The sequence below is a fragment of the Rattus rattus genome, chromosome 12 (genome assembly GCF_011064425.1).
Source record: "Rattus rattus isolate New Zealand chromosome 12, Rrattus_CSIRO_v1, whole genome shotgun sequence".
NCBI lineage: Eukaryota > Metazoa > Chordata > Mammalia > Rodentia > Muridae > Rattus > Rattus rattus.
Genome location: NC_046165.1, coordinates 21038809 through 21063651, shown reverse-complemented (window position 1 = coordinate 21063651; position 24843 = coordinate 21038809). Strand labels below are relative to the sequence as shown.

General features: G+C 43.6%; 1 protein-coding gene across 2 annotated transcripts in view; it reads left to right on the top strand.

The window, feature by feature from the left end:
- Slain1 (SLAIN motif family member 1) overlaps positions 1 to 24843 on the top strand; it is a 59907-nt gene that overhangs the window by 28852 nt on the left and 6212 nt on the right. Inside the window, exons 3-6 of one of the 2 annotated variants that reach the window (XM_032917219.1) lie at positions 9665 to 9814; positions 10883 to 11032; positions 12725 to 13066; positions 20506 to 20661. In XM_032917219.1, the coding sequence (XP_032773110.1) occupies positions 9665 to 9814; positions 10883 to 11032; positions 12725 to 13066; positions 20506 to 20661 (798 nt within the window). The remainder of the gene's footprint in view (positions 1 to 9664; positions 9815 to 10882; positions 11033 to 12724; positions 13067 to 20505; positions 20662 to 24843) is intronic. The other variant, XM_032917220.1, reaches the window with a different exon arrangement.

Here is a 24843-nt window from a genome sequence, read left to right as displayed (position 1 = left end):
CTTTGAGAAGTCAGGTATAAGTCTAATATGTCTGCCCTTATAATATGTCCGGACTTGATTTTCTTTTTCTCTCACAGCTTTTAATATTCTTTTAGTGCTTTGATTATGTACTGAAGGAACTTTCTTTTCCGGTCCAGTCTTTTTGGCGGATCTACTTCTTTGGGTTAATGAAATCTTCCATATTTTTGTTAAATATTTTCCAGACCATTGAGCCGCCTTCTCCTTTCTCTACCCATAATCTTTTTAGATTTGTTCTTCTCATAGTCTCAGATTTTCTGGATGTTCTGTGCCAGGAGTTTTTAATGTTTAACTTTTTGTTTTTAAACCGCTGTGCCCATTTCTTCTATTGTGTTAGAATGACTGAGAGTCTCTCTTTCATCTCTTATTTTCTGTCAGTGGAGCTGGCTTATGTGGATCCTGTTTGAGCTCTTAATTCTTTTATTTCCAGATTTCCATCAGCTTGGGATTTCTTTATTGATTCTATTTCCCCTTCAGGCTGTGAGTGCTTTCTTTTTTTTCTTTTTCTTTTTTTCGGAGCTGGGGACCGAACCCAGGGCCTTGCGTTTGCTAGGCAAGCGCTCTACCACTGAGCTAAATCCCCAACCCGCTGTGAGCGCTTTTATTCATTTCCTCCTAACACTTGTGTCATAGTTATGGAAGCTGTTTTTTAAGGTCTTTTACTTGTGCTTCACTTACCTTGGACAGTTGGGACCTGCTGTGGTAGAGTTGCTGGACTCTAGCAGAGACCTGTTGCCCTGGCTGTTTATTGATTATGTTTTTACAATGGCATCTAGGCATCTGGGACTGGAAAGATTGATATTCTAGGTGCTGATATCTAGTCTTATCCTTGTTGGGTGAGGGTTTTGTTTGTTGGTTTCTGTTTCCACTCTGGTTTTTAGGAGAGTGTGGTGGCTGTATGTCCCCTGTAGCAAAAATTTGTGGGGTCCCGATAGGTCTGGGCCCTGCGGGTTCTAGGTAAAATGTGTTTCTGAACCTGAGACTTAGGAATGGACTGGGAGCTGTGGGGGGTCTTTACAAGATTAAGGAAAGCAGAATGTTCCACCAGGACATGTGTAGTTACTTCCCTGGGAATGGGGTCAGGAGGTGAGGAGAGGGTCCAGTGAAGGTCTGCTGCACACTGGGGATGAGACTGGAGAGATCTGTCCTCAGCCTACAGGCTTCTCTTCCACAGGGGGAGAAGGCCTGTAGGTTCCCATTAATGTTCCCTAATGTAGTGCCATTAGGAGGGTGGGAGCTGTGTAGTCCACTGGATCAGTGGGCAAAAAGGAAGGGGAGCAGTGGGCAAGGAGGAAGGGGGAGCTATGTCAGGCGTTCTGCTGCAGAGCTGTGAATGAGACTGGGGGACTGGGCAAGGAGGCAGGTATGAGGATCTACACTTAGCCTACCTGCTTTTCTGGGCGGAGTCAGCCCTCACGGTTACTCTGAGGATCTGACATAGGAAATGTGGTCCCTCCCTGTGCACGGCTCAGAAAACAGATATTGTAAAGCTGTTAGTGTGCTAGCTGTGGTGTTAGCAAAACCGGATGTCTTTGGCTTTGGCAGAGATGGCCATGAACAGAGAACGCCTTCACATTTTTACGTGGTTGAAGAAAATCAAGAGTACTTCATAGCCCATGAGTATGTTACTAAATTCAACTTTCATTGTGTGCTTGTGAAGTTTCTCTTTCACATAGCCTTGTTTATGTGTATATGTATATATAATGTATATATTATGTGTATATGTATATTATGTATATGTGCATATGTATATTATATGTTATCTGGGCTTTTGGGCTGTTTATTAGTTGGTGCTTTCTTTATTTAAAAAAAAAAAAGGCTCACTGGCCGTTTGTTGTCATCTGTGATGGACAGTTGTCTTCTAGACTCCTGCGTGACTGTCTTTACTTTTACCCAAGGCATCTGAAATCATAGTAGGGTTATCTTCGGTCCCTTGTGTTTGCTTTATTTCCCTTATGGATTTTGATGACTCCATTAACAGGGTGGCTACCAAATATCAACCATAGAAACCTGAGCCCATCAGATAAAAACCTTGAAGAGAATCAAAAGACAGATACTTGATAACATCTTCAGATGTCTTATTGATACTTATAAAAATATTTTTCTAGAGATATGCTAAACAACATTTTGTAAACAAATCTCTTTGCTTTTCCATGGTTAGCTGTTTTGTTTTTTTTCTTGTTGTTGTTGTTGTTGCTTTTTTTTTTTTAAATTTTCCATGGCAGTCATTTCAGACTGTTGTTACAGTGTATCAGGTCAGGGGTGTAGTCATCCATGGCAGTCATTTCAGACTGTTGTTACAGTGTGTCAGGTCAGGGGTGTAGTCATCCATGGCAGTCATTTCAGACTGTTGTTACAGTGTGTCAGGTCAGGGGTGTAGTCATCCATGGCAGTCATTTCAGACTGTTGTTACAGTGTGTCAGGTCAGGGGTGTAGTCATCCATGGCAGTCATTTCAGACTGTTGTTACAGTGTGTCAGGTCAGGGGTGTAGTCATCCATGGCAGTCATTTCAGACTGTTGTTACAGTGTGTCAGGTCAGGGGTGTAGTCATCCATGGCAGTCATTTCAGACTGTTGTTACAGTGTGTTGAGTTAGGGGTGTAGTCATCCATGGCAGCCATTTCAGACTGTTGTTACAGTGTGTCAGGTCAGGGGTGTAGTCATCCATGGCAGTCATTTCAGACTGTTGTTACAGTGTATCAGGTCAGGGGTGTAGTCATCCATGGCAGTCATTTCAGACTGTTGTTACAGTGTGTCAGGTCAGGGGTGTAGTCATCCATTGTAGTCATTTCAGACTGTTGTTACAGTGTGTTAAGTTAGGGGTGTAGTCATCCATGGCAGCCATTTCAGACTGTTATTACAGTGTGTTAGGGGTGGAGTCAATGTAGAGGGCTTGCTTAGAGTATGTAAAGTCCTTGAATCAGCACTGAAACTAGCACCATTGCTATGGGAAACCCTTTATGCCAGCCTCTGTTCCTCACAATATTTATTGCTCCCTAGTTTATACCTAATAGGTACTTATGACCTCCATCCATCTCCTGTGAGCTCCTTTCCTACTTTCCAAGGCTCCACTCCAAAGCTGCCCCGCTTCCCTCCCTCTCTGCCATTCCTGATTAGCAGACTTGCCTTCCCCTTTCACGTGCTCCCTCACCCCCACGGTGTGTTCTCTTCACTCTGTGAACTCATGCATGCCCTTGCTCCTACACACTACCCCCTTTGCCCTTATCCATGAGCCCTTCCTAGCTCCAGCCACCTTTCTCCTCACTCTTTGTAATGAAGCTCTCTTTAAAGACTCTCTCCATCCCCCATCTGCTCCATCTGTTCGCGCTCGTGTCCCCGGATTGCTTTGTGATTTGTATTCACTAGGTCTGAGTTGCCCTGGCCTCTCCCTTAGTTCTCCTCTGCACATCCCTCTGACAGTGGCTGTGGCTCCCACACTGACTCCTCCCTACTATCTTTTGTCTTGCTTTATTGTGTTTTTGTCTCATACTCATCTTTTCTTTGAGCCTCTTTGTCCTTCAAGGTGGCTTTTCTCAGGTTCCTTGACTGATTCTCCATATATCTTTTCTTTAACTTTTTTTCCCATTAGTTTTCATGGAATTCACGCGAATTCCTTTGCCTCAGCCTCTCGAGTTCTTGGGTTAAGGATCTTGGCTCCAAATATCCATTCTTAATTAGTCTTATCTTAAATCCATTGTCTTCTCACGTGAATTTAGTCATGGCCGTGTCCCCCTCCATCCAGCACCTGCTTATTGGACTTTTCTGCATCTGTCTGCTGTCCACTCCTGAGTGCTAAGTCTGTACTAGGTGCCTAACATGTGGGCCGCCTCAGCTGAGCTCAGTTCAGTTTCACATGTATGTCTTGCCTTCGTCTCAGTGGGTGGTGTGACGACGTGTTCTTCCTTCCTCCACTCCCATGTTCCCTGGGTAGTAGACGTCTCCACCTCAGCTCAGATGATAGCTTATTGTGCCCATCTGACTGGGTGTTCCGAGCATGCTTAAGTGAGGACAGCATCTCCCTAAATCTGCTGGGGAAGCCTCCCAGTCGTCCGTCTGTGTGCTTTTAGCTCATCTGCATGGCAGTCGTCATAAAATACAGATCTAGTTCGCCTCTCTCCCTGTCAAAGTCAGACTGCAACCATGTCCATATCCAGAGTATACGAGTCCGTGACTTCCCCAGTCCTACCAATGGGTCTAGAGCCAGCCCATCTCACGTGTACCCTCAGCCATGGCCTAAATGAACACTTGCAACTCAAGGCTGGATACTGCCCTTCCATGCCTCTGCACCTCTGCTGGTGCTCTCCATCCCGGGAGGGCATTTTGCCACACAAAGCTTCCTCCTCCCCTGCCAAGGGCCCTTTGAAACGTCATGTCTTCTGTTGGAAACTCTCCTCACTGTGCGGGCTTCATTCTGCGTGTGCTTCACTCCCATTCTCCCTGTGCTTCACTGTACTTCCTGCAAGGCCTCGTTTCCCTGCTGCCTGCTTCCCTTTGCAATAGCTGCTCTTTAGAAATTGGAGTGGGAAGGAGGGTGAACATCCCCATATTTTATTCATCTCAGTGTCTGTGGCATCTGGTACTTTACAGTGTGATAGTGGGTGCCTGCCCAAGTGGAGGGAGAAATGAATTTTCAAAGGCAGGTGGGAGCATAAGAGCCCAGCATGCTTCCCAGCGTGAGCCCCCGGGAGCAGGAGGATCTCCAGTGTGTTTCTATGAGGAAGAGTCAGTCGCCACCGGAGACTGACCTTCAGTGCTTTCTGTATCTCTTGGCAAATACTGAATGGCTCTGGTTGCCTTTTGTAAATAGTGATGGTCTGAATCATTCTGCAGCTTTTCTTTCTTTTCTTTCCCTTCCTCCCCACCACCCCCTTTCTGTCTGTCTGTCTGTCTGTCTGTCTGTCTCTCTCTCTCTCTGGCCAGAATTGCACAGGACTTTGCACACAAATATTGAAATGACAGTTGGCCAGCTCCACAAGGCTACTATAGGAAAGGATGGAGAATATATTTTAGCTAGTCAAGAAGAGAAGCCATGAGCAAAAAGTCACAAGATCATGACCCATTTTAAAAGTGGGTGTGTGTAAACTTGGAGGAGCCAGTGCTAGGCTCCTTTAGAAAGCCTGTTTGAGCAGGATCGCTCTGCCCTTCTGGGGTGACACTGACTCTAGGTCACATGGTTTCTCTGACGGTGGTTAGGAGACTGGTGGGTTAGGACTTGACTTAGTGTCTGTGTGCTGCAGTGTTGCCTTGTATGTGCGAGTGTAGTAAGAAGGGAGAAGGGTAAAATGGAGATTAGAAATGAGAAGAGTACTGTGAGATAGATAGATGTTCCTAGAAAGATCAAGGCTTTGCCCTCCGAGGACGCCCCGCCCGATTAAACAGCACAGATGCTGTGTGACCGACACAGCGTACGCATAGGGACTGAAGGTCTAGGCTCTCTTGGAGATTTTAGAAGATGTTTGCTTTCCTGGACTGAGGAAGACTGCTTGGGTTTTTTGTGCAGTTTACTGCCAACTGGCTGGTGTTTTCATTTTAACTGTACACCCCAGAATTCTTCATACTTACACTAGACAATGACCCCCTCCCCTTAGCTAATTTTTACAGGTTGGTTTTCCCAGTCACAGATCTTTACCAATATAAAAATTGCTGGGGGAGGAGGATCACAAGGTTAATACTGATTAAGCTCAGTGAATTAGTTATGAGTGTGGGGAAGTGTTTCTTCCACTGAATGTATTACTGACTTGAAATGTCTAATTATACTCAACTTTGTCTTCAAAGACATTATACTGAACACTGCTATTTTAAGTCTCAGGTATTGGATAAAATAGTGTAGCTGCCAAGTTGGGAACGGTGGGCTGGTTTTAAAGTAGGTAGGTACTAGTTTATCTGGTTTAAGTTGTATGTACTACCTTCAACCAGATCCCAAGTGACTTAAAGCATCCAGGAGGGAGCTTCTCTCCACTGAGTGCACAATATGAAAATAGTGACTTATGGAATAACTGAATGCACTGGTTGTTTTCTTTATTTATGTGACGTGTGGGTGTCTGTGATTGTATACCATGTGTGCTAAGCTGTGGAAGCCATAAGGGGGCATTAAATCCTCTGGAGCTGAGTCGGTGGTCGTGAGCCACCCGGTGTAGGGTTTGGGAACACAGCTCAGGTCCTCAGGAAGAGTGGCCCTGCACCATCTCCCTAGCCCCATGTTTCTTGGTTTTTGAACTCTGTTTAGTGTAGAACTGATCTCTGAGGATGATCACTGAGATTTTAATTAGATCACATTTTTCTTTCGTGTGGATTAGATCATGTTGATTCTTCAGTTTGAGCTTGATAATGTGCAGAGACAGTGAAGTCTGAATATTCCCTCTATTTTTTGTGAGCCTAGGCAACACTGGTTGTAGGTCTGTCAGTGCTTCTGAGGTCTTCCCCGTCCTCCATCCACACAGTAAGGTTTGCAGCGGGGTGCAGGACCTGTAAGTTCTTTCCGAAAGCAACAGCTGTCTGATAGCTTCCCGTGATTGTCTTAGTGTAATCACTGGAGGACTTGGGTAGGACTTCTTTTTCTTGTAGTTATGGACAGGAAGGTATAAAAATAATTTTGTTACTGTTTATTTTAAATTTGAAAACTTGAAGGTGCCCAGAAAATAAGCACATTCGACCTTTTCTCCCGGAAGGGGTTGGAAGAAGCACAGTTCGTGTCATGTCCAGTGTTTCCTACAGCTAACCCTGTTTACAGAATAGGAGGGAAGGAAAATCATCGTGGAGGAGCCAATCACCTGTTTTCTGCCTTGGGAAGATTGTCTTCCTCTTCTTAGGGTCATTTTGGGCATCTCTGAGTACCTAACAATTTAACATCTCTGTATTAAGAAAGTCCACTCTGTTAGCTGGGTGTGATGGCATACACTTGTAATTCCAGCACTCTGCCCATAGAAGTAGGGCCAGGAGTTCAAGGCCAGCCTCAGTTACATAGGGAGTTTGAAGCCCGCATGTGTTCTGAGAAAAAACAAACACAGCAAATCCCAAAGTAACCAAACTGGCCACATTAAACTGCCCCTTGAAATGTTCTGCGTTGCTTGTTACTTAGAAAGTCGTTTCTGTTGCAGATCGTTAGCTCCACAGAGAGGAACGAAGAGGAAACAACCCTTCCGCCTCTTGCTCCCTTCCCTTCTCCCCCACATCGTAACTGTGGGCACTGATAGAGCAACATTGTTTTGTGAGATGGCCTCTATAATAATTCTCCTCCCTCTCCCTAAATGCCTAGCTCCTTTCTGAAAGGCAATATAGAATGCTCTTTCTTGCAATAGATGTTCTCTGTTTCTAGCTGTGATCTGGCTGTCATGGCCACAATAACTGTGCCATTGTGCAGGAAGGCTGGGTCACTGTACTCATTGTGTAGAATAATGAGTGCTGTTCACTTGTGATGTGTTGTCCCCCTGCATCTGTGGGTGAGAACACGGAGTCATTGTAATTTGCCTGGCGCATGATCAAGCTCCTATAAAATATCATTGTCTGTCAACCAAGTTAGCAGTCACAAAGAACTATTGACTTTGTTGTTTGTACACAGAATTTGTAATGGCAGCCAGAGACCCTGTGATTGAGACAAGGTGGTAAGAACAGCCACGTGGTATGTGTGCTAGCTGCAGTTTTGTGGTATATTGGGGTGCAGGGGGTCAAGTTCTGAGAGTCCGTGCCTGCTCTGGCTCAGTAAGAACTGCTGAAGCACAGACTCACAGCGCCTGTGTCAGTTAGGAACCAGACCTTATGACGCCATCTCCCAGGCAACCTGTGGATTCTGAATAGAGTGGCTTTCCTCACTTACATAGGAAGTAAAGTCATATTTACATAACTGAAGCAGCGCTCATCTCTTAATGCTCTGCTCCTTTAAGTGACCTTAATGGGATTTTCAAGGAGCTGCAGCATCCCACTCCTCCAGCTTACTGTTTGCTTGACTGTCCCTATCCACCATCTCCCCGGCTTCCCAGGGGCCACTTCAAGCCCTTCTCAGTGGTGGGTAGATGCTCTTTATCAGGCACCAAAGAAAGGCCCTGGGTGCTTTGTAGGCTTGGTCTTTTATTTTGAGTTTGGGGTTTAGGAGAGGGGTGCTGCTGCTGTTTTTTTTTTTTTCTTCTTCTTTTTTCTTCTTCTTCTTCTTCTTCTTCTTCTTCTTCTTCTTCTTCTTCTTCTTCTTCTCCTCCTCCTCCTCCTCCTCCTCCTCCTCCTCCTCCTCCTCCTCCTCCTCCTCCTCCTCCTCCTCCTTCCCCCTCTCCCCCTCCTCTTCCTCCTCCTTCCTCTTCCTTTTTACCTCCTCCTCCTTCTAGCTTTAAGTTATATCAAACATTTAGAATGTAAACTATATTATTTTTTCAAAGCGAAATCTAAAACCGACTGACAAACTGCTTTCTTCTTTCTGCTTACGGTGCTGTCTAGGGTCTGCCTTTGGCAGACGTACGCTTTGACCACTAAAGTGATTTGTCTGCTGTGAAGACAGAGGAAATGATGTTTGTGATCCACTAAAGATCCTCACCCCGTCTTTTTTATTTAAAATGTAAAATTAACAAGGATGGGGGAAGTAGGCTGATCAGTATATGTGCAGTAGCTGAAGAGTTAGATTACGTGGTGACTGTAGGCACATTTCCTTTGTGTTCTCTTCAGTTCTGTATCAAAGTAGTATTATGAAGATATTAATCTGATAATCTGCCTTTAAAACTCACATGCACAATATCTGTTCTTTGCAAAAAGCCTACAGATTCTTATAAAAGAAAGGCAATCATTAGTGGTCTCTACCAATATGGTCTAAATTCGCTGTCCTGACGTGTTCATGCAGAGAGCTTTCCACGGTGCAGAAACACTTCCCCCAAAGCTTGTCTTTGACCCAGGGCCCTTGGAAACACAGTAGTCCTTCTGAGTTTGTCTTGCAATCCAAAGCCAAATTTCTACATCAGAATTTAAGGACCGACTTGTTTAATTTGTGTGAATGTTTTTCCCTGTGTGTCTGCATGCATTCCACACGCCTTCCTGGTGCCCGCGGAGCTCCCAACCTCTTCCAGAAGAACCGGCTTTATGAATGGTTGTGAACCACCATGTGGAAGCACAGGGTCTCTGCCAGAGCAGCAGGCACTCCTGACTGCTTCCGTCTCTTTAGCTTTATCTGTATAAGAGTTTTTGATCAGTACGTTCCGAAATCAACTGCGTTGAAAGTAGACCTAACAATTTTTAGGGCTCCGGACGTTTAATAATAAGAACATGTCCTCAAACTTTTAGAAACGTCACGTTTTTTTTTTACCCCCCTTCGATATTGTTGGTTTTATGTGACCACAAAACACTTAATTTTTATTCAGAAGTGGAAAATACTTCTAACGTAGAAGCTTCAACTTTCCATTTTTATATTGAATTTAATCAGAACGAGGCAGATCTGCTATTTCTCAGTAGTTGCATGAATGGTGCCTAACTCATAAATGGCTTGTTTTTACAGGTTTAATGGAAGTCAGTTAACATATGAAAAGTTGCTTTGTTTAATTTTCATAAAAAAAACAAAACAAAAAACAAAACAAAACAAAAAATACCCAAAAACAACTCTCCTCCTTTTTTCCCTCTGATGAACCAGCGTCTGCCTGTGTAGTGCTAACTGCTGCTGTTTTTGCTTCCGTGACAGCGAGCCGATGGCGGAGTCTCTTCTCTTCACCTGCCTCCCTGGCTTTCCCTTATAGCCCTGTTGCAAGACTCAGCCCTTATAGCAATGGCATTAGTACTCCCAGCTCCTCTAAAACCTCCAACAAAGCAATACTAACACCCGAAAGAACAGGTAATGTTTCAGTTCCTGACCAGCTGCTTGCTTTGCTACTTAGCCGTGAAACAGGACGCACGCGTCCATCTGCCGCGGGGAAGCCCGAGGGTGACCCAGTATCTTGGAGGTTATGCCGCACGCTTCCTCTGAGTACGGAAAGCGCATGCGTCCATGTGCTTGTTTACCGCTTGGCTAGGTCGTGTTTGGTTGATTGCCTGCCCTCTTTAGCGAAAGCACACATGTAGGTACGCGTTTCTAAGTGCTTGGCATGGATGCGGTATGAGTTTAGGTACTTCTTTACTGATTTCAAGATTGCATGACTTTATGTCATTTTCCAAAGAGTTTGTTTTCTGTTAGGTGTTTGAATCCAGGCCTCAGCAGAAGGAATGGTGGTGTTGGATTTTTATCAGATTAGAGTCCCACCATTGCTTTTTTTCATCCCGGCATTGGTGTGAGTGCATCACAGTAATACTTTAATCAGGCTCCTTTCTTTAGCCCATTGATTATTTTCCCCTGGGTATCAAGTCACCTGTGATTGCTCACTGGTCTAAATTATGAAGTTGTATATATGATTTTACACAAATGTGTCTTTTATGCATGGTGTTTTCCATTTATGGCACTACTGTGTCTGCCCATTAAAAATGGAGTAGGTTAAATTTAATTGTGAAATTAAAGTTATTGACAGAGATAGTCATCTGATTATTCATTAAAAGTACATATATATTCATATTAATTTTGTATGCATGTATGCATTTATATACATAAATATTTATATATGATCATTTTTTTCTTAGCATGTGTGTGTGTATCCTCAAAAACCACTCCCTTGGATTATGGCACTAATTTTTTAGTAGACTATATTAGAATGATTTTGCTTTCATTCTAGAAGTTGGATTTTAAAAACAGTAAATAAATTGTTTTATACTTCTAATTTGTAAACATGTAAAGATATATTTTTTGCTTGTCAAATGGTGATATGTCAGTCTTGTGACATGTGAACATGAAAAATGCTACTTGTATATGAGTTATAACACATGTACACTTAAGGATTTCCATAAACAATAACATGTTTCCTTTATGTTTTAGGTTATACCTCCAGGGGCTCCCCACTTAGTCCGCAGTCATCTATCGACAGTGAGCTGAGTACCTCAGAGTTGGAGGATGATTCTATATCCATGGGCTACAAGCTACAGGACCTTACTGACGTCCAGATCATGGCTCGTCTGCAAGAAGAGAGTATGTTCTTTTTAACTGGGGGACACAAGGCTCCCACATGGTCAATAAAGTGGTGGAGAGTCATGCACTTTTCCCAGGGAGTGGGCAGACAAGTGAATTCTTTGTTTTGTATCAGCCTCCTTTGTTGAAGAAGAGTTACAATGTTCCTTAAGTGCTGAAGAAGGTTGTAGGTGTTAGGGGAACTTTCAGCATTACATTAATCTGTGGAGATTGTAGGCATTCTCGAACATTCCTCTCATAGCAATAGGTAAAAATGAACACGCAAACGTTCTCTGCGTCTTTATTTGCAATGGCTTCTATCGGTTACTTTTCTGCTGTTGTGGTTAAACACCATAAGCGCAGGCTGCTTAAGCAAGAAAGAATTTATTTCCCTTACGGTTGCAGAGGGGTGAGAGTCCACCGTGGCATGGCCATACCTGCTATGGCAGCAAGCAGCGGGCATGGTGTCAGGAGAAGGAAGCCGAGAGATCACACCTTTCACAGCAAACTGGAAGCAGGAGAGTGAGCTGGAAGTAGGGCAAGGCTGTGAACTCTCAAGGCTGGTAGCTAGTGCTGTACTTCTTCAGCAGGACTCACGGCTCCTAAATGTCTCCAAGCAGCGCTCTCCACCGGACACCAAGTGCTCAAATGGGGAAGCCTTTGGAGGAAGGCATTTCTCATTTAGATCACCAGTTTCCAGCTGGAATGCGTTTAGGTGCCCTTCAGTAATGAATGCTTAAAGAAGCGTGTGATGTCACGTGAGAGAGCATTACTCATCAGTAAACAGGAACCAGCTTGTTTGGGGATTCTCTTTTCAGACCAGCACAGCGGGAACTGTTAAACACACCCGTTTCCTCATTTTACAATCAGTCAAGAGTACTATGAAACACAGGGTGATACTTAGGGGAGATCTGAGAATTAGATGCATGTCTAAGAGCAAGGCGGTTACTTTGTATCATTGATGGTGAATTGATTAGTGCCAGTCTAAAATGTGAGGGAAGATTGATGTCATTTTTATACATTAAGTAGCCATGAAGAGACTACTTTAAAAAATGGCTATAGGCAATGTTAGTAATGAAACGCTGCATTATGATAACTCATAATAGCGAAAAACAAAGACAGCATGTCTATCTTTGGGGTGGTTGCTCTCTAGGATGGCCTAAAACTACTGATGTGTTGAAACATCAATCATGCTCTGAAGAAATCATAGCTAGTAATATAAAAGAAGGTGAGAGATGACTTTGTTAGGAAGTATTTGCTCCTCAGGCTTTAAACTTTCTTCTTAGCCCTGGGCGTTGGTAGAGGGAGCAGGAACCTTACTGTGTCAGGGAATTGGTTGGTGTAATTCTTCTAGCTCACAGGAATTTGTGGCTATGATGATTATTTCGTCCTAAACTCTGCCTTCCTAACTGTCTTCCAACTTGAAAAGGGATAATTGGGACAATTTTACAGGTAATGGTTTCTGGAGCCGAAGCAGGTAGATCTGATCTTCACAGCCACGGGGAGATAATTTTTTCAACACTGACTGACCTAACATTGGCTTTGTGATTGATAGATAAATAATTTTTGTTCCTGTATGGGGGGCCATTAATGACCTTAAACAAAATGTATCCTTGTATGGGTAACTTATTGTCATTTTAAAATAAGAACAGGAATTGCGGTTTAATGCTGGTCACTGTGAACCACCTCATGAAGTACTGTCTGTCTCCCTAGGCCTTAGGCAAGACTGTGCTTCCACTTCAGGATCTATGTCCAGGAACAGCTCCACCATTTCCCTGAGCTCAGGGAAAAAGGGAACGTGCAGTGATCAAGAGTACGATCGGTACAGCCTGGAGGACGAGGAAGAATTCGACCATTTGCCACCACCTCAGCCCCGACTTCCGAGGTGTTCACCCTTCCAAAGAGGCATCCCCCACTCACAGACTTTCTCCAGCATTCGGGATTGCAGGAGGAGCCCCAGTTCCCAGTATTTCCCTTCAAATAATTTCCAGCAGCCACAGTATTATTCACCTCAAGCCCAAACTCCAGATCAGCAACCAAATAGGACCAATGGAGGTAGGTTATGTCTCCAGCCAGTAAATCCTTGGCGGGTGCTTCTCAGGTCTAAGTTTATGCTCATGACCTTATCAACTTCATCTAAAATTGACTACCTTCTAGCTATGGCTAGTTTATAAATTTCTGACTTCAGGAAAACTATCATGATGTTCCTGCCTCAGAATGACATTCATGTATCTTTTGTGTATTTGTTTATGTACTGCAAACACACACAGTCACACACCACACACACATACACACCACACACACACACCAAACACACATACCAAACACACACACACACATTGTACACACACATACACCACACACACATACCACACACACACACACATACATACCACACACACACCACATGCACACACCACACACACTCACATACCACAAACACATATACATACCACACACGCACACCACACACACACACAACACACACACACACCACACACATACATATGTGTACACATCCACACTAAACACACACATACCGCATATACACAGTACACACACATGTGTACACACACACCACACACATGTACACACACACACCACACAGGTGTACACACATGTGTGCACAAATATACCACACAGACTCACCTCACACACACATATACACACAACACACATGCACACATGTAAAAATATTACACTCACACCATACACACTCACATCTCACACACGTGTATACACGCACGCACACACACCTACACAGAGGCAGAGGTTAGAGGTCAAAATGGCCTTAATGTCCACTGCTCTTGCTCTCTTGCCTTCTTGCTCCTGCTCTTGCGCTCTGTTCTTTCTCTTTGTTCTCTGGTCCCTTCCCCATCTCTCTCCACCACCCAACACATGCTCATGGCTGGCCTCTACTTCTCCACTTCTCTACTCTCTTTCTCTCTGCCTTTCTCTGTCTCTACTGCTCCCCTCTGCCCTCTCAGCTCCCCTCCCCATGCCCTGAATAAACGTTATTCTATACTATATAATATATATATAATATATGTATAAAATATAACATATATATAATATAACATATATCTCCTTCACCTTATTTTATGAGACCGAATACCCCACGGAATCTGGCTATATGGGCTGGGTAGCAAGCCTCAGGGTGTGTTCTGTCTGCTTTCCCAGAGCTGCAGGGGTGTTTCTCCTTTTTAATGTGGGTGCTGGGACGTCTGATCTCAGGCCTCACGCCGGTGTTGCATGCACTGTACTGACTGAACCATCTCTCCAGCCCCCGAGAGTGGAGATCTTTATGTTGCTGTCTGTCTGTCCACTGTGAGGTGCGGTGTTGGGCATGCTGAAGGCTTCATGGCTGAGCTCCGTGTGGTAAAGGCCCCCCTATTGCATTAACAGCATCAATAGCCATTTACTGTGGATTTGGGCTAGAATCAACCATGAAGATTTGGGAGCCTGCTGCTCTTGCACCCTCAGATTTAGGGGGGGTTTGGGGAAGCATGAATCTAATTCCTAACTTCAAATTAATAGGCATAAAGCAGTTGGATGAGTGAGGTAGCTGTTCCGTGTTTTAATGAGAAATTGACCAGTAATGTCAGTGTAGTGAGTTATAATTGTCTTTCAAGTGTCATTAGGTGAATACAAATTGGGTTAGCGATCAAGCAGTCTTAGTTTTCACCTTTCCTTCCTCTGCACTTGAGTTACCACTGCAAACTAAAAAAGTTCATTTTGGAAGTGCTGGAAGCTTTGTAGTCCAATATTTCTGTTAATCCGCTCAGATTTTAAACTTGAGAGCATTGGCTAAAGAAAGGCCCAGCAGCTAAGGCCTTAGAGCTCCCGCTGCAGGCAGATGGTGCTGCATTCTCCGTGCTACTGGATGGCGTGACGCCATGTGGTAGCTGGAGGATGACACCAGGCACCACAGTGGGGTTTGTCCTGCAAGCTCTACATCTTGGTTGCCGTTGACAGTGGACTGCGCTCCTCTGCGCTGCTGTTTCTGCCCTGGAAAAGTGTTAACGCGTTCATCAGACGCCGTTTAAAAGGACTGGGTTTCCCTGAAGTCCACGCTCTGATGCTGCTCACAGGAAAGTGCACACTGCAGACCAGGATCTGACTGCGGCCATTTTACTTTTCCTAAGTCTTTCCTGACATGAAGGGACATAGAACACACAGGTAATTTCCAGGACGTGCCTCTGAGTAATCAGCTTCGTTGCTGTAAGCGCAGGCTCTGACGTCAGCAGGCTCTGAGTTCCGGTCCCGCCCACCCACTCGGCCCTTTCAGGCTGAAGTTCCTGGGGTCCTTTAGCTTTGGTTTTCTTAGCTGTAAAAATGAAGAAAAGATAGCATCTAACTTTCAGAAAACGTCACTGTGATTTCACATCGAACCATCTGGTGTATTTTTCCCAATTTAAATATGTTATAAGGAATGAATTAAATAATGAACACTGCCGTGCCTGGAGTAGATGTGCTGAATAGAACTTCTCTCCCACTCCACCTACACTTTTTGAACATTTTTGAACATATGGCTCAGATATCTGAGCTTTCAATGTTGTTTGAACCAACTTATGGAAGAAAATGGTAACTTTGACAGTACCCAACGTTTTTCTGCTACTAAAATAATATAGATGGGAGGAGATTAATTATTAGCTCTTCAATTTATTTTTTAAAATGATAATGAGACATTTAATGCGGCACATAATGTTGCAGGGGGTTTGCTGGGGGATCCTGGGGTAAATCGGGGCCTGGAAGCGAAGAGTAGATATGACAAAGAAACATTGCATTTGTGTATGAAAAGTTTTAAGAATAAATAAAATATTATTTTAAATATATACTGAATTTTATATAATTGCTGGGACCATAAACCAAACTGGCAATATGGAACACACTTTTAATCCCAGCACTGGAGAGGCAGAGGCAGGGGGCAGGGGGTAGGGGGCAGGGGGCAGGGGGATCTCTAAGTTTGAGATGTACCTGGTCTACATGGTGAGTCTAGGCCAGCCAAGCCTACATAGTGAGACTCTGCTCAAACAACCAAAACCACAACCTAAATAAAACAGCAACAACTTAAAAGGCTAGAAATAGATTTTTTTTAATTTATTAATTTTTTTGTGACTCCTACACTGTCCAGTTTTGAAAGAAGACTGCTTGTGAAAGTTCTTGACAGGTTTTGGTAATCTTTGAATTGGGAGTATATTTGTCAGACAGAGAATAACAGAAGTAACCAAGTTTTGCACATTCTTTTCTACCATCCTGTATTCCTCAGGGTTTGGTGGTGTGATGCACAGACCCCTTCCAGGGGTTCATGCTGTATTGATGGCAGGTGAAACTGGGGCCTCCTTGTGGTGTTGCCTTGGTTTCTGAGCTGTCTTTGTTCCACAGAAGGCTGAGTCTCGCTGCCCGGCCCTGACTGAACATCTCAACTCTTCTCACGGTCTCTTCCACCTTTCTGTTGTATATTGCTCCTTGAAGATGAAATTTCTGATTTCTTAGGAAAATGGAATTAGGACATAGCTTTTCAGTTCTTGGACCTGAAAGTATGTGCTCTTATGAATATATTCCAGATGGTTTGCCCGGGAAGCGAACCATGTTTCCAGATGGTCTGATTCAACTGAAGACCACAGCTCACTTGGAAGTGTCCGAGTATTTACACTCGGACAGCTTATCAGGAAGGGCGTATTTCAGGGTGATGGTGTTAGGAAATTGACTTGGTATCCAAGTACATGTTAAGGCTGCTTTTAAAGACCAGTGTGCCTGGATTAATGTAGATTAACCACACATGACTTATGTGTTCACCTAGATTATGGTTTGAGGGGGGAACTGTAACAAACGATATTCTTGGGATATTTGGGAAATGTTGCTTATAAGCTATGAGACTGTGCTTAGATGTGATAAAAGCATTGTGATTCTATACAGGTCTCTTCATCTTAGAGCATACGCATTTGGGGTTAAGGTATCAAGAGTCTGAAGGCGTTATACTGTTGAAAGTTCATCTTAACACAGCCATTTGTGTGCTAACTGGCAGGATGAAACGGTGGGTCGCTCTAGGAAGAAAACACACCTGGGCTCATGGTGGTTTTTAATTTTGCTACATTAAAAACATGGTAGATTTTTTTAAAAAAATAAATTAATTTGAATTTGAATTAATTAATTTATAGCACTGGGGACTTACCTAGGGACTAATCTGGGCTAGGCAAGCTGTTTTACCATTGAACCACACACTATCAGCCCCCGGGATTAAGATTTCAAACTGTAGAAGCTCAATCTTCTAATTAGCAGAGAGTGATTGTTTCTCTGTGTCTCTATGCCACCTAAACATACAAATAGTGAGAATGGTTCGGTGTCATATAGACCCAGGTCCTTCGTCACCACACCAGGTTTGTGATGTCAAGAGACCTTGCGGTGGGTTCTAAGAGTTTATATCTTCTCTTCACACACACACACACGCATACACACACACACACACACACACACACACACACACAGACACACACACACACACACACACACACACACACACACGCACACACACACACACACACGCACACACACACACACGCACACACACGCACACACTCAGGTACACACACACATGTACACACATACATGCACACACGCACACACACATGCACACACGCACACACACACACACACGCACACACACACACGCACACACACACACACACGCACACATGCACACGCACGCACACGCACGCACACGCACACACTGTGGAGTATATTACATTGCCTGCTGTAAGGGGCTGTGGACTTTAGTATTGGGAGATGTGCTATTGAAAGTCAGCCTCCAGTGGGGGTGGGGATGCAGTGAGCGCATTGGCTGAGGGCTTGGATCACTGGTGAAGCTGGGCTTACTCTCCAGTATTAGGACTCCAGGGGAGCTTCGAGGAGATAGTCTTTCCTTCATCTGATGGTCTGTTTTCTGGGCTTTGTTACCCGTTTTCTCAAGTCAAAGGATATGAAATGGAAAATATTAGAAATCAACCGTGCTGCCAGTTTTGTGTCAACTTGATACAAGGTAGTGTTACTGGTGCAGAGGGAGCCTTGATAGATTGGTCTGCAGGCAGGCGATGGATGTGGGAGGGCCCAGCCCATGTTCTGTGTGGTTCTATAAGAAAGCAGGCTGAGCAAGCCATGGGGAGCAAGCCAGTAAGATGCATGCATCCCTCCGTGACTTCTGCATCATCTTCTGCCTCCAAGTTCCTGCTCTGTCTGAGTTCCTGTCCTGGCTTCCTTCCATGATGAATAGTGATATGAAAGTGTGAGCCAAAAATCAACCCTTTCCCTCCACAGCTTGCTTTTGGCCATGGCGTTTCATTACAGCAATAGAAACCCTAAGATATAAACAATCGATTTTAAATAGCTTTTATTATTGACTTGCTTGTAAACTTTTATTAATCCCTTATCATAGGTTTAAATGTTCAGGAGAAACAGCATATGTACGTTCTGGTATTTTGTATGGTTTTAGACCTTTGAGATTTTGGAAGGAATCCCCTGAGAGCAAGGGGAAAGAACTGTAATGGAGAAAATAGAAATAGAGGAATCTGTGGCAGGGGCATCACTGACGGGGAATATGGGAGTGGCAGCCAGTGCATGTATAGAATTGCTCCTCTCTAAAGGAGAAGTTGTACATGCTCATAATGGATCAGCAAGAGTCTACAAGGTGTAGATACACTGGCCTTCCATCATTGCATGCTCTAACATTTCTTACTGTACTATGCCCGTTATACTCGTTTGGTGTTCTGTATTCCCTAGACTACACTAGAGAGCTGTTGGACAGATGTACAGTTCAGGAACAGGAGTAATGAAGGGGACACCGTGTGTAAGGGAGAAGATAGAGCATGTGTAAGGGAGGAAGATTTGCATCACGAGGAGTAAAATACATCACTGACTTCTAACTTAGCTTGCAAAAAATTATGACCATCAGACTGTATGCCCAGATCCACACTCTGGTGTATAAATAAAGATAATTATTAACAGATTCGAGCAAAAAAAAAAACACATTAAAAACAAGAAAAACAAATTTAGACATTACCATGTTTGCGATCTTCCAAAAAAATTCAGCCCTATGTTTGAAAATGTTATTTAATATTTCATTTTTTTCGTTTTGGAGAAACCGAATTTATCTTAGTTTTGCCTCTAGGATGATGGAACTGAAGATACGAAATTCAGGTTTAAAACATAAACTCAAGAGAATTGGAAATTGTGGTAGTCTCACACACAGGGGCATCCCCAACATACAGAGTGTTTGGCCTTTAACATATACACCATAGGTATTTCTCTGTTCATTCCTCCCATGGAATGAAGAGATGTGTTCAATGGGGAACCGCTGTATCCAGTTAAGGGAGTATCCCGTGTCATTGGGAACGGGTGAATGGCAGGAATGGGGCATCAGGAAATACGCCTGGTGTGGTGTGTTGAGCCTGTAGCCTGTAGCTTAATCTGACCCACGTTCAGAGTTGGGGCTTTGGGGTGGAGGTGAGAAGGCTTGGAACCGACAGAGCAGAACTGGGGCTTCCGGATGTGTCCCTGGGTTTTTGAAGAGCGTGGCAGGGTTTGTGGAAACCAGCGAAAAGGATTTAGTGGAGTGGGTGCCAAAAATGAGCTGTGAACTATGATGGTGGAAGGAATATTAGAACTGACTGGATTTGGAATCTGGAGTGCAGCGGGGAGCGGATTTGGGCAAGGGCGTGGCTATACATGGTGTACATTTAAAGGGAAAAGAAACGAAGTCCAGTTTGGCGCTTCCTCCAGTTCAGACGTAAGCTTTGTTTTCTGAGTGATATGACCTGTGTGATAAAGGAGGAAGAGGGCCATGCTAGAAAGAACTAATTAATTACCTTGAACTGATTCTCCTTGCTTTCAAAGCTGAGCTGTTTGTAACTCTCTGCTGCCTCCTGGTGGCAGAAGGAGCACCTAGCAGGAGAGAAACAAAAATAATCAGGTCATTCGGTCTTTTGATCTTTTTTGGAATGAGCAAACAAGCTTGCATATGAGGAGGGTTAGTGCTTTGAAGAAGTTAATGATAGTGACTGGCAGCTATCCTAATACAGTTCGAATTGGAATTTTATTTATTCCATTTTGACCTGTTACCAAAGTAAGTTTTGGTTTTGAGTTTCATATTTTTTTTAGTGTTTTTATTTCTAAATAGCTGCAGGGTTATTTTCTAACCGTATTTGATGGGAGTGTTAATTCACTTACTGAGCAGCAAGGAAAAAGCCAGATGGCTTTTTTCTATGTTATAGAATATGTGTCTTTTTCAACAATGTATCATCATTTAGAACATTCTAGAGTGCACATTGCCCATCTAAGAGATTGGTTCTCCCTTAGTCTGTTTGTAATGGACGTGCCGTTTTTTTTCTGTGTCATTGATCAAAATGGCATTTTTCTTTATTTACTTTGGAAGTAAATGTTTCTATTGGCATGCAGTTTATTTGCGGTTTTTAACTTAGGGAAACCCTTTCTTCTTGTAGATAAACTACGAAGAAGTATGCCTAATCTGGCCCGGATGCCCAGCACCACTGCAGTCAGTAGCAACCTCAGCTCTCCCGTGACAGTGAGGAGCAGTCAGAGTTTTGACTCAAGCTTGCACGGAGCTGGAAGTGGGGTTTCTCGGGTACCGTCCTGCAGTAAGTATGACAGAGCGAAGGCTCTAGACATTCTAGTTAGTCAGAACCCCAGGGGAAAGGGGCTTATTTTTCCAACATTTCTTTCTCCCCTCCGTACACTAGAGGAGACGTTCACTGTCTTGTAATGTAGTCTTGTAACTTAGTTTTCACTGTGATCGAGCAGTATTTCCTCCAGTGCCCGTGTTTCCAACTGCTACAACTAATAAATTATAGGGGGCCTTTAACTCAAGGATAGCAAACACACACACTGAGTAATCACCAGCGTGCCCAGATACATACCATTTCCCATACTGAGCCTTTCCTTTCCTTTTGGGAGTCTGCCATTTTCACTCAAGAGAGGCACGCCAGTTTGGTCACTTTTAAGATGAAGATGTATGTTAATGTGTATAAGGTAGTTTTCTATCCTTCATTCCCTTGTACCCATATCTCCTGTAGGGACACAGTAGTTCTGGCTACTCATCCCATCCCTGCATGTGAGGTCTGCTGGGGTTGAGTCCTAAAAGACCCTAGGCCGATATTCACATACTGTAAGAGCTCCACAGAGAATGCAGAATGCTGGCTAAGAGCGTGCATCTCTAGTTAGTAGTTTTTAAATTCTCCTTCCTCGAGCCTAGCTTTGGATCTCAGTTTATTTCCCAACATGCGGTTGTCTTTTATTTCTTTATGTCCTGGTTCCTAACAACAAAATGACTGCATTTATTCTGAATAAGGAGCTGTTGTAGCTGGTTTGCGGGCATTGTCTTATGCGGTCCACCAACAACTCTGTGACATTGTTTCTATTATCATTTTGTTGATGAGAAACAGTTTCAAATGGGTAAAGTAACAGTTTAGTCAATGGAGGCCAGGTCCCAAGTGCAGAGACAAACCAGGTCTGTCTCCTGCTGCGGTTTCTGTTTTCAACTACCTTGACTCCGACCCTGTGCTCCCGTGGGCTGCGTCCTCTTCTCTTTATTTCTTCTGTTTCTCTTCACAGCCGAACCCAAATACTTCATCTTTTGGAAAGTCTTATTGCTTTCCTGGTGACCCTAGCACATGCTACTGAGTGTACAGGTTGAGCTTCTGCAACTTAGAAATCAAAAATAAAGAAACGCTTCCCGATCTGAAACTCCAAGGCTGTGTGATACTTACAGTGGGAAATACACTTATGTTTCACTATTCTGTGAAACTTGCTTTCATATTAAAAATATTTACAGTGTTCTATGAGTTTACCATTGAGTTATGCACATGTAAGTGGACTTTGTATTTGGGCTTTCGTTGAACCACAGTGTGTGGGAACCTCTCTTGCTGTTCCCAAGGGAGAACTTAGAAAGCAGAAAGACGCGTCTCCCTCCTATTTTCAGAGGAGCTTTTTGACCCAAGGCTGGTGCTATTGCTTTGGGCCTGAGATAGGGGAACCTCCTAGAACGTGTGGAGGAGTAGGCTGGACACGCAGTGGCAAGGCCACTGGAGATAAACAGGGAGGGGGCCAGGGACAAAGCATATCAGACAACTCCTTCAGAGATCGATCACATGCTCTGCCTCCTTCCAGCCTTGGGTCCTGAAATGTCTGTCCTCTTCAAAATAGTGACCAAGGCTTCAATACCCATACCTGTGGGTAACCTTTCATAATGAAAATCATTTTACCTCTGCCTAGCTGTTGTTCATCTGATGATCCCAAAGATATTTAATCTATCTCCAAGAATTCACAAGGTCTTGATACTTCCCAAAGTGCTCAAAACACCCACAAGGTTCCCCTGAGCCCTAAACTGTGTCTCGGCAGTAAACTACTATGAAATCAAGAAAGCCTTACATGCTTCCAGGGTAAAACGATGCTGAGTGAACATTTCCATCACAGCAGGGAGGAAAGAAGAGGGGATAGAAAGGCAAAGCCCAATCCCAGCAAAATAAGCAACTCCAGGGACAGAGTTAGGCCACGGGGTTCCACATTCTGACACGTGATGCACGAGTGCAAAGGATCTTGGTTAGCCCTACACCTGTGGTTCTGCCGCCTGCAGACCATACGGCCTCTCCCTGTGCCAGCCCCTCTCATTCCCTGCAGCTTTTCCTTGGCAAATGCCCCATGTTTATCAGATCTGAAATTCCTGAAGTCTTACCGCAAGGCTCCTGGCTCTCCCCATGCTGCCAATCTGTCTCCTTCACTGCCCTTGGAGTGCTTAGGTGGAGGCCCTGTGCACCTGACGCTCTGTCAGACCTGCAGAACCAGCACATGTGAGCGACTTCAGAGTCCTCTGGCTTAGTTCTCATGAACTGTGGCTACGCAGGTCTGAGTCTCAGAAGAGTCCTCACTCCCATCTGTACCAAGAGTACAGTCTTTGTTGCTGTCATGTCTAACTGGAGCTTTGGTCTTCTGAGCTACTGTGAGAGTCATTATATGCCAAGTTTTTGTTGTTGTTTTGTTTTGTTTGCCCTTCTCTAAACACCTTCCAAATTCACGAATTCCTCCTTGCAAACCAATAGCAGAGGCTTGGGGAACACAGTGTCATAGGGTCAGAGCAGCCACCCAGCTTTCAGTATTTTGTTATGTGTTCGATCACTGTGACACATAATGAAGAGAAGCCATCTGAAGGGAAGTAAAGTTCATTTTGGTTCAGTGATGGATGTGTCAGGCCATGACTGACTGGATTGCCCTGGGTCTGAGGCACAGCAAATATCATCGTGTGGGAACAGGTAGATGAGGGGGGTATTGACTGCTTGGCAGCCCAAATAGAAACAGGAAGGGCTTAGGGACAAGGTATGTCTTTCCGGGATATGACCAATGACCTGCTTCATCCAGATGGGCCCCATCTTCCACTGTTTCCAGTACCTCTCAGAAAAAGGCCACCAGCTAGGAGCTAAGGCTTTAATATAGGAGCCTGCCTGTAGGTGACATTTTATGGTCAAACCACTAACACAGAAGATATGTCTATGTGTGTGCAAATGTTGTTGAACATGAGGTGCCCAAGAGATGGCTAAGCGATTAACTGGCTGTTCTTTCAGAGGACCCTGGTTTGATTCCCAGGAGCCACATCGTAAGTCACAACCCTCTGCAGCTCTAGTTCTAGAGGATATGATGCCCTCTTTGGGCTCTGGACACTAGGTATACATAGACATACATTCAGTCAAAACATGCACATGATTGATAAGGTAGGCAGGCAGGCAGGCAGGTAGGTAGACAGTACAAGATAGATAGATAGATAGATAGATAGATAGATAGATAGATAGATAGATAGATAGATAGATAGAATGAACAAGATAAATATATACAAGATATAGATGGGTAGATAGATAGATAGATGATAGTAGGTAGATAGACAGTACAAGATAAATATAGTGATAGATAGATAGATAGATAGAATGAACAAGATAAATATATACAAGATATAGATAGGTAGATAGATAAATGATAGGTAGGTAGACAGTACAAGGTAAATATAGTTATAGATAGATGGATAGATAGATAGATAGATAGATAGATAGATAGATAGATAGATAGAACAAGATAAATATATACAAGATATAGATGGGTAGATAGAAAGGTAGATAGATGATAGTAGATAGACAGTACAAGATAAATATAGTACAAGACAGATAGAACGAGATAAATATATACAAGATATAGATAGGTAGATAAATAGATAGATGATAGAAGGTAGACAATAAAAGGTAAATATAGATAGTATAAGATAAATATAGGTAGATAGATACTAAGATATAGATGGGTAGATAGAAGATAGCTAGCTAGCTAGATGATAGATGATAAGTAGGTTGATAATTTCTCAAGTTTGAAGACATCCCGGATCTTAATCCAAGACCCGTTTGTTTCCCAGCATTTTGGGTACAGAGTGCTCACCCTGTGTCACGGTTCACTGTTAATGTGTTTTACCGGGTTAGGAGCTCTTCTGGACTTGAACCTTGATTCATTCGCTTTTCTGTTCCCGGTACCTGACATGTTGCTTGAGCGCAATGAACGCATTGTGAATGAGTGAGCGAAACAAGGATGAAATAATGAATGAATACGTGCCTGTTAGATAGTTGCCTGGTGTCATTTATTCTTAGACAGCAGGCTAATTCTATCATGAAGACATTTAGCTGAGGAAAAATATAAATTCTAGGTCTGAGTTAATGAAGGTCAGCAGTGTAAATGTGGAGTGATAGAAAAAATGTTTTGACTTTAGCCAATGTGGGACCGATTAGGAATTTGTT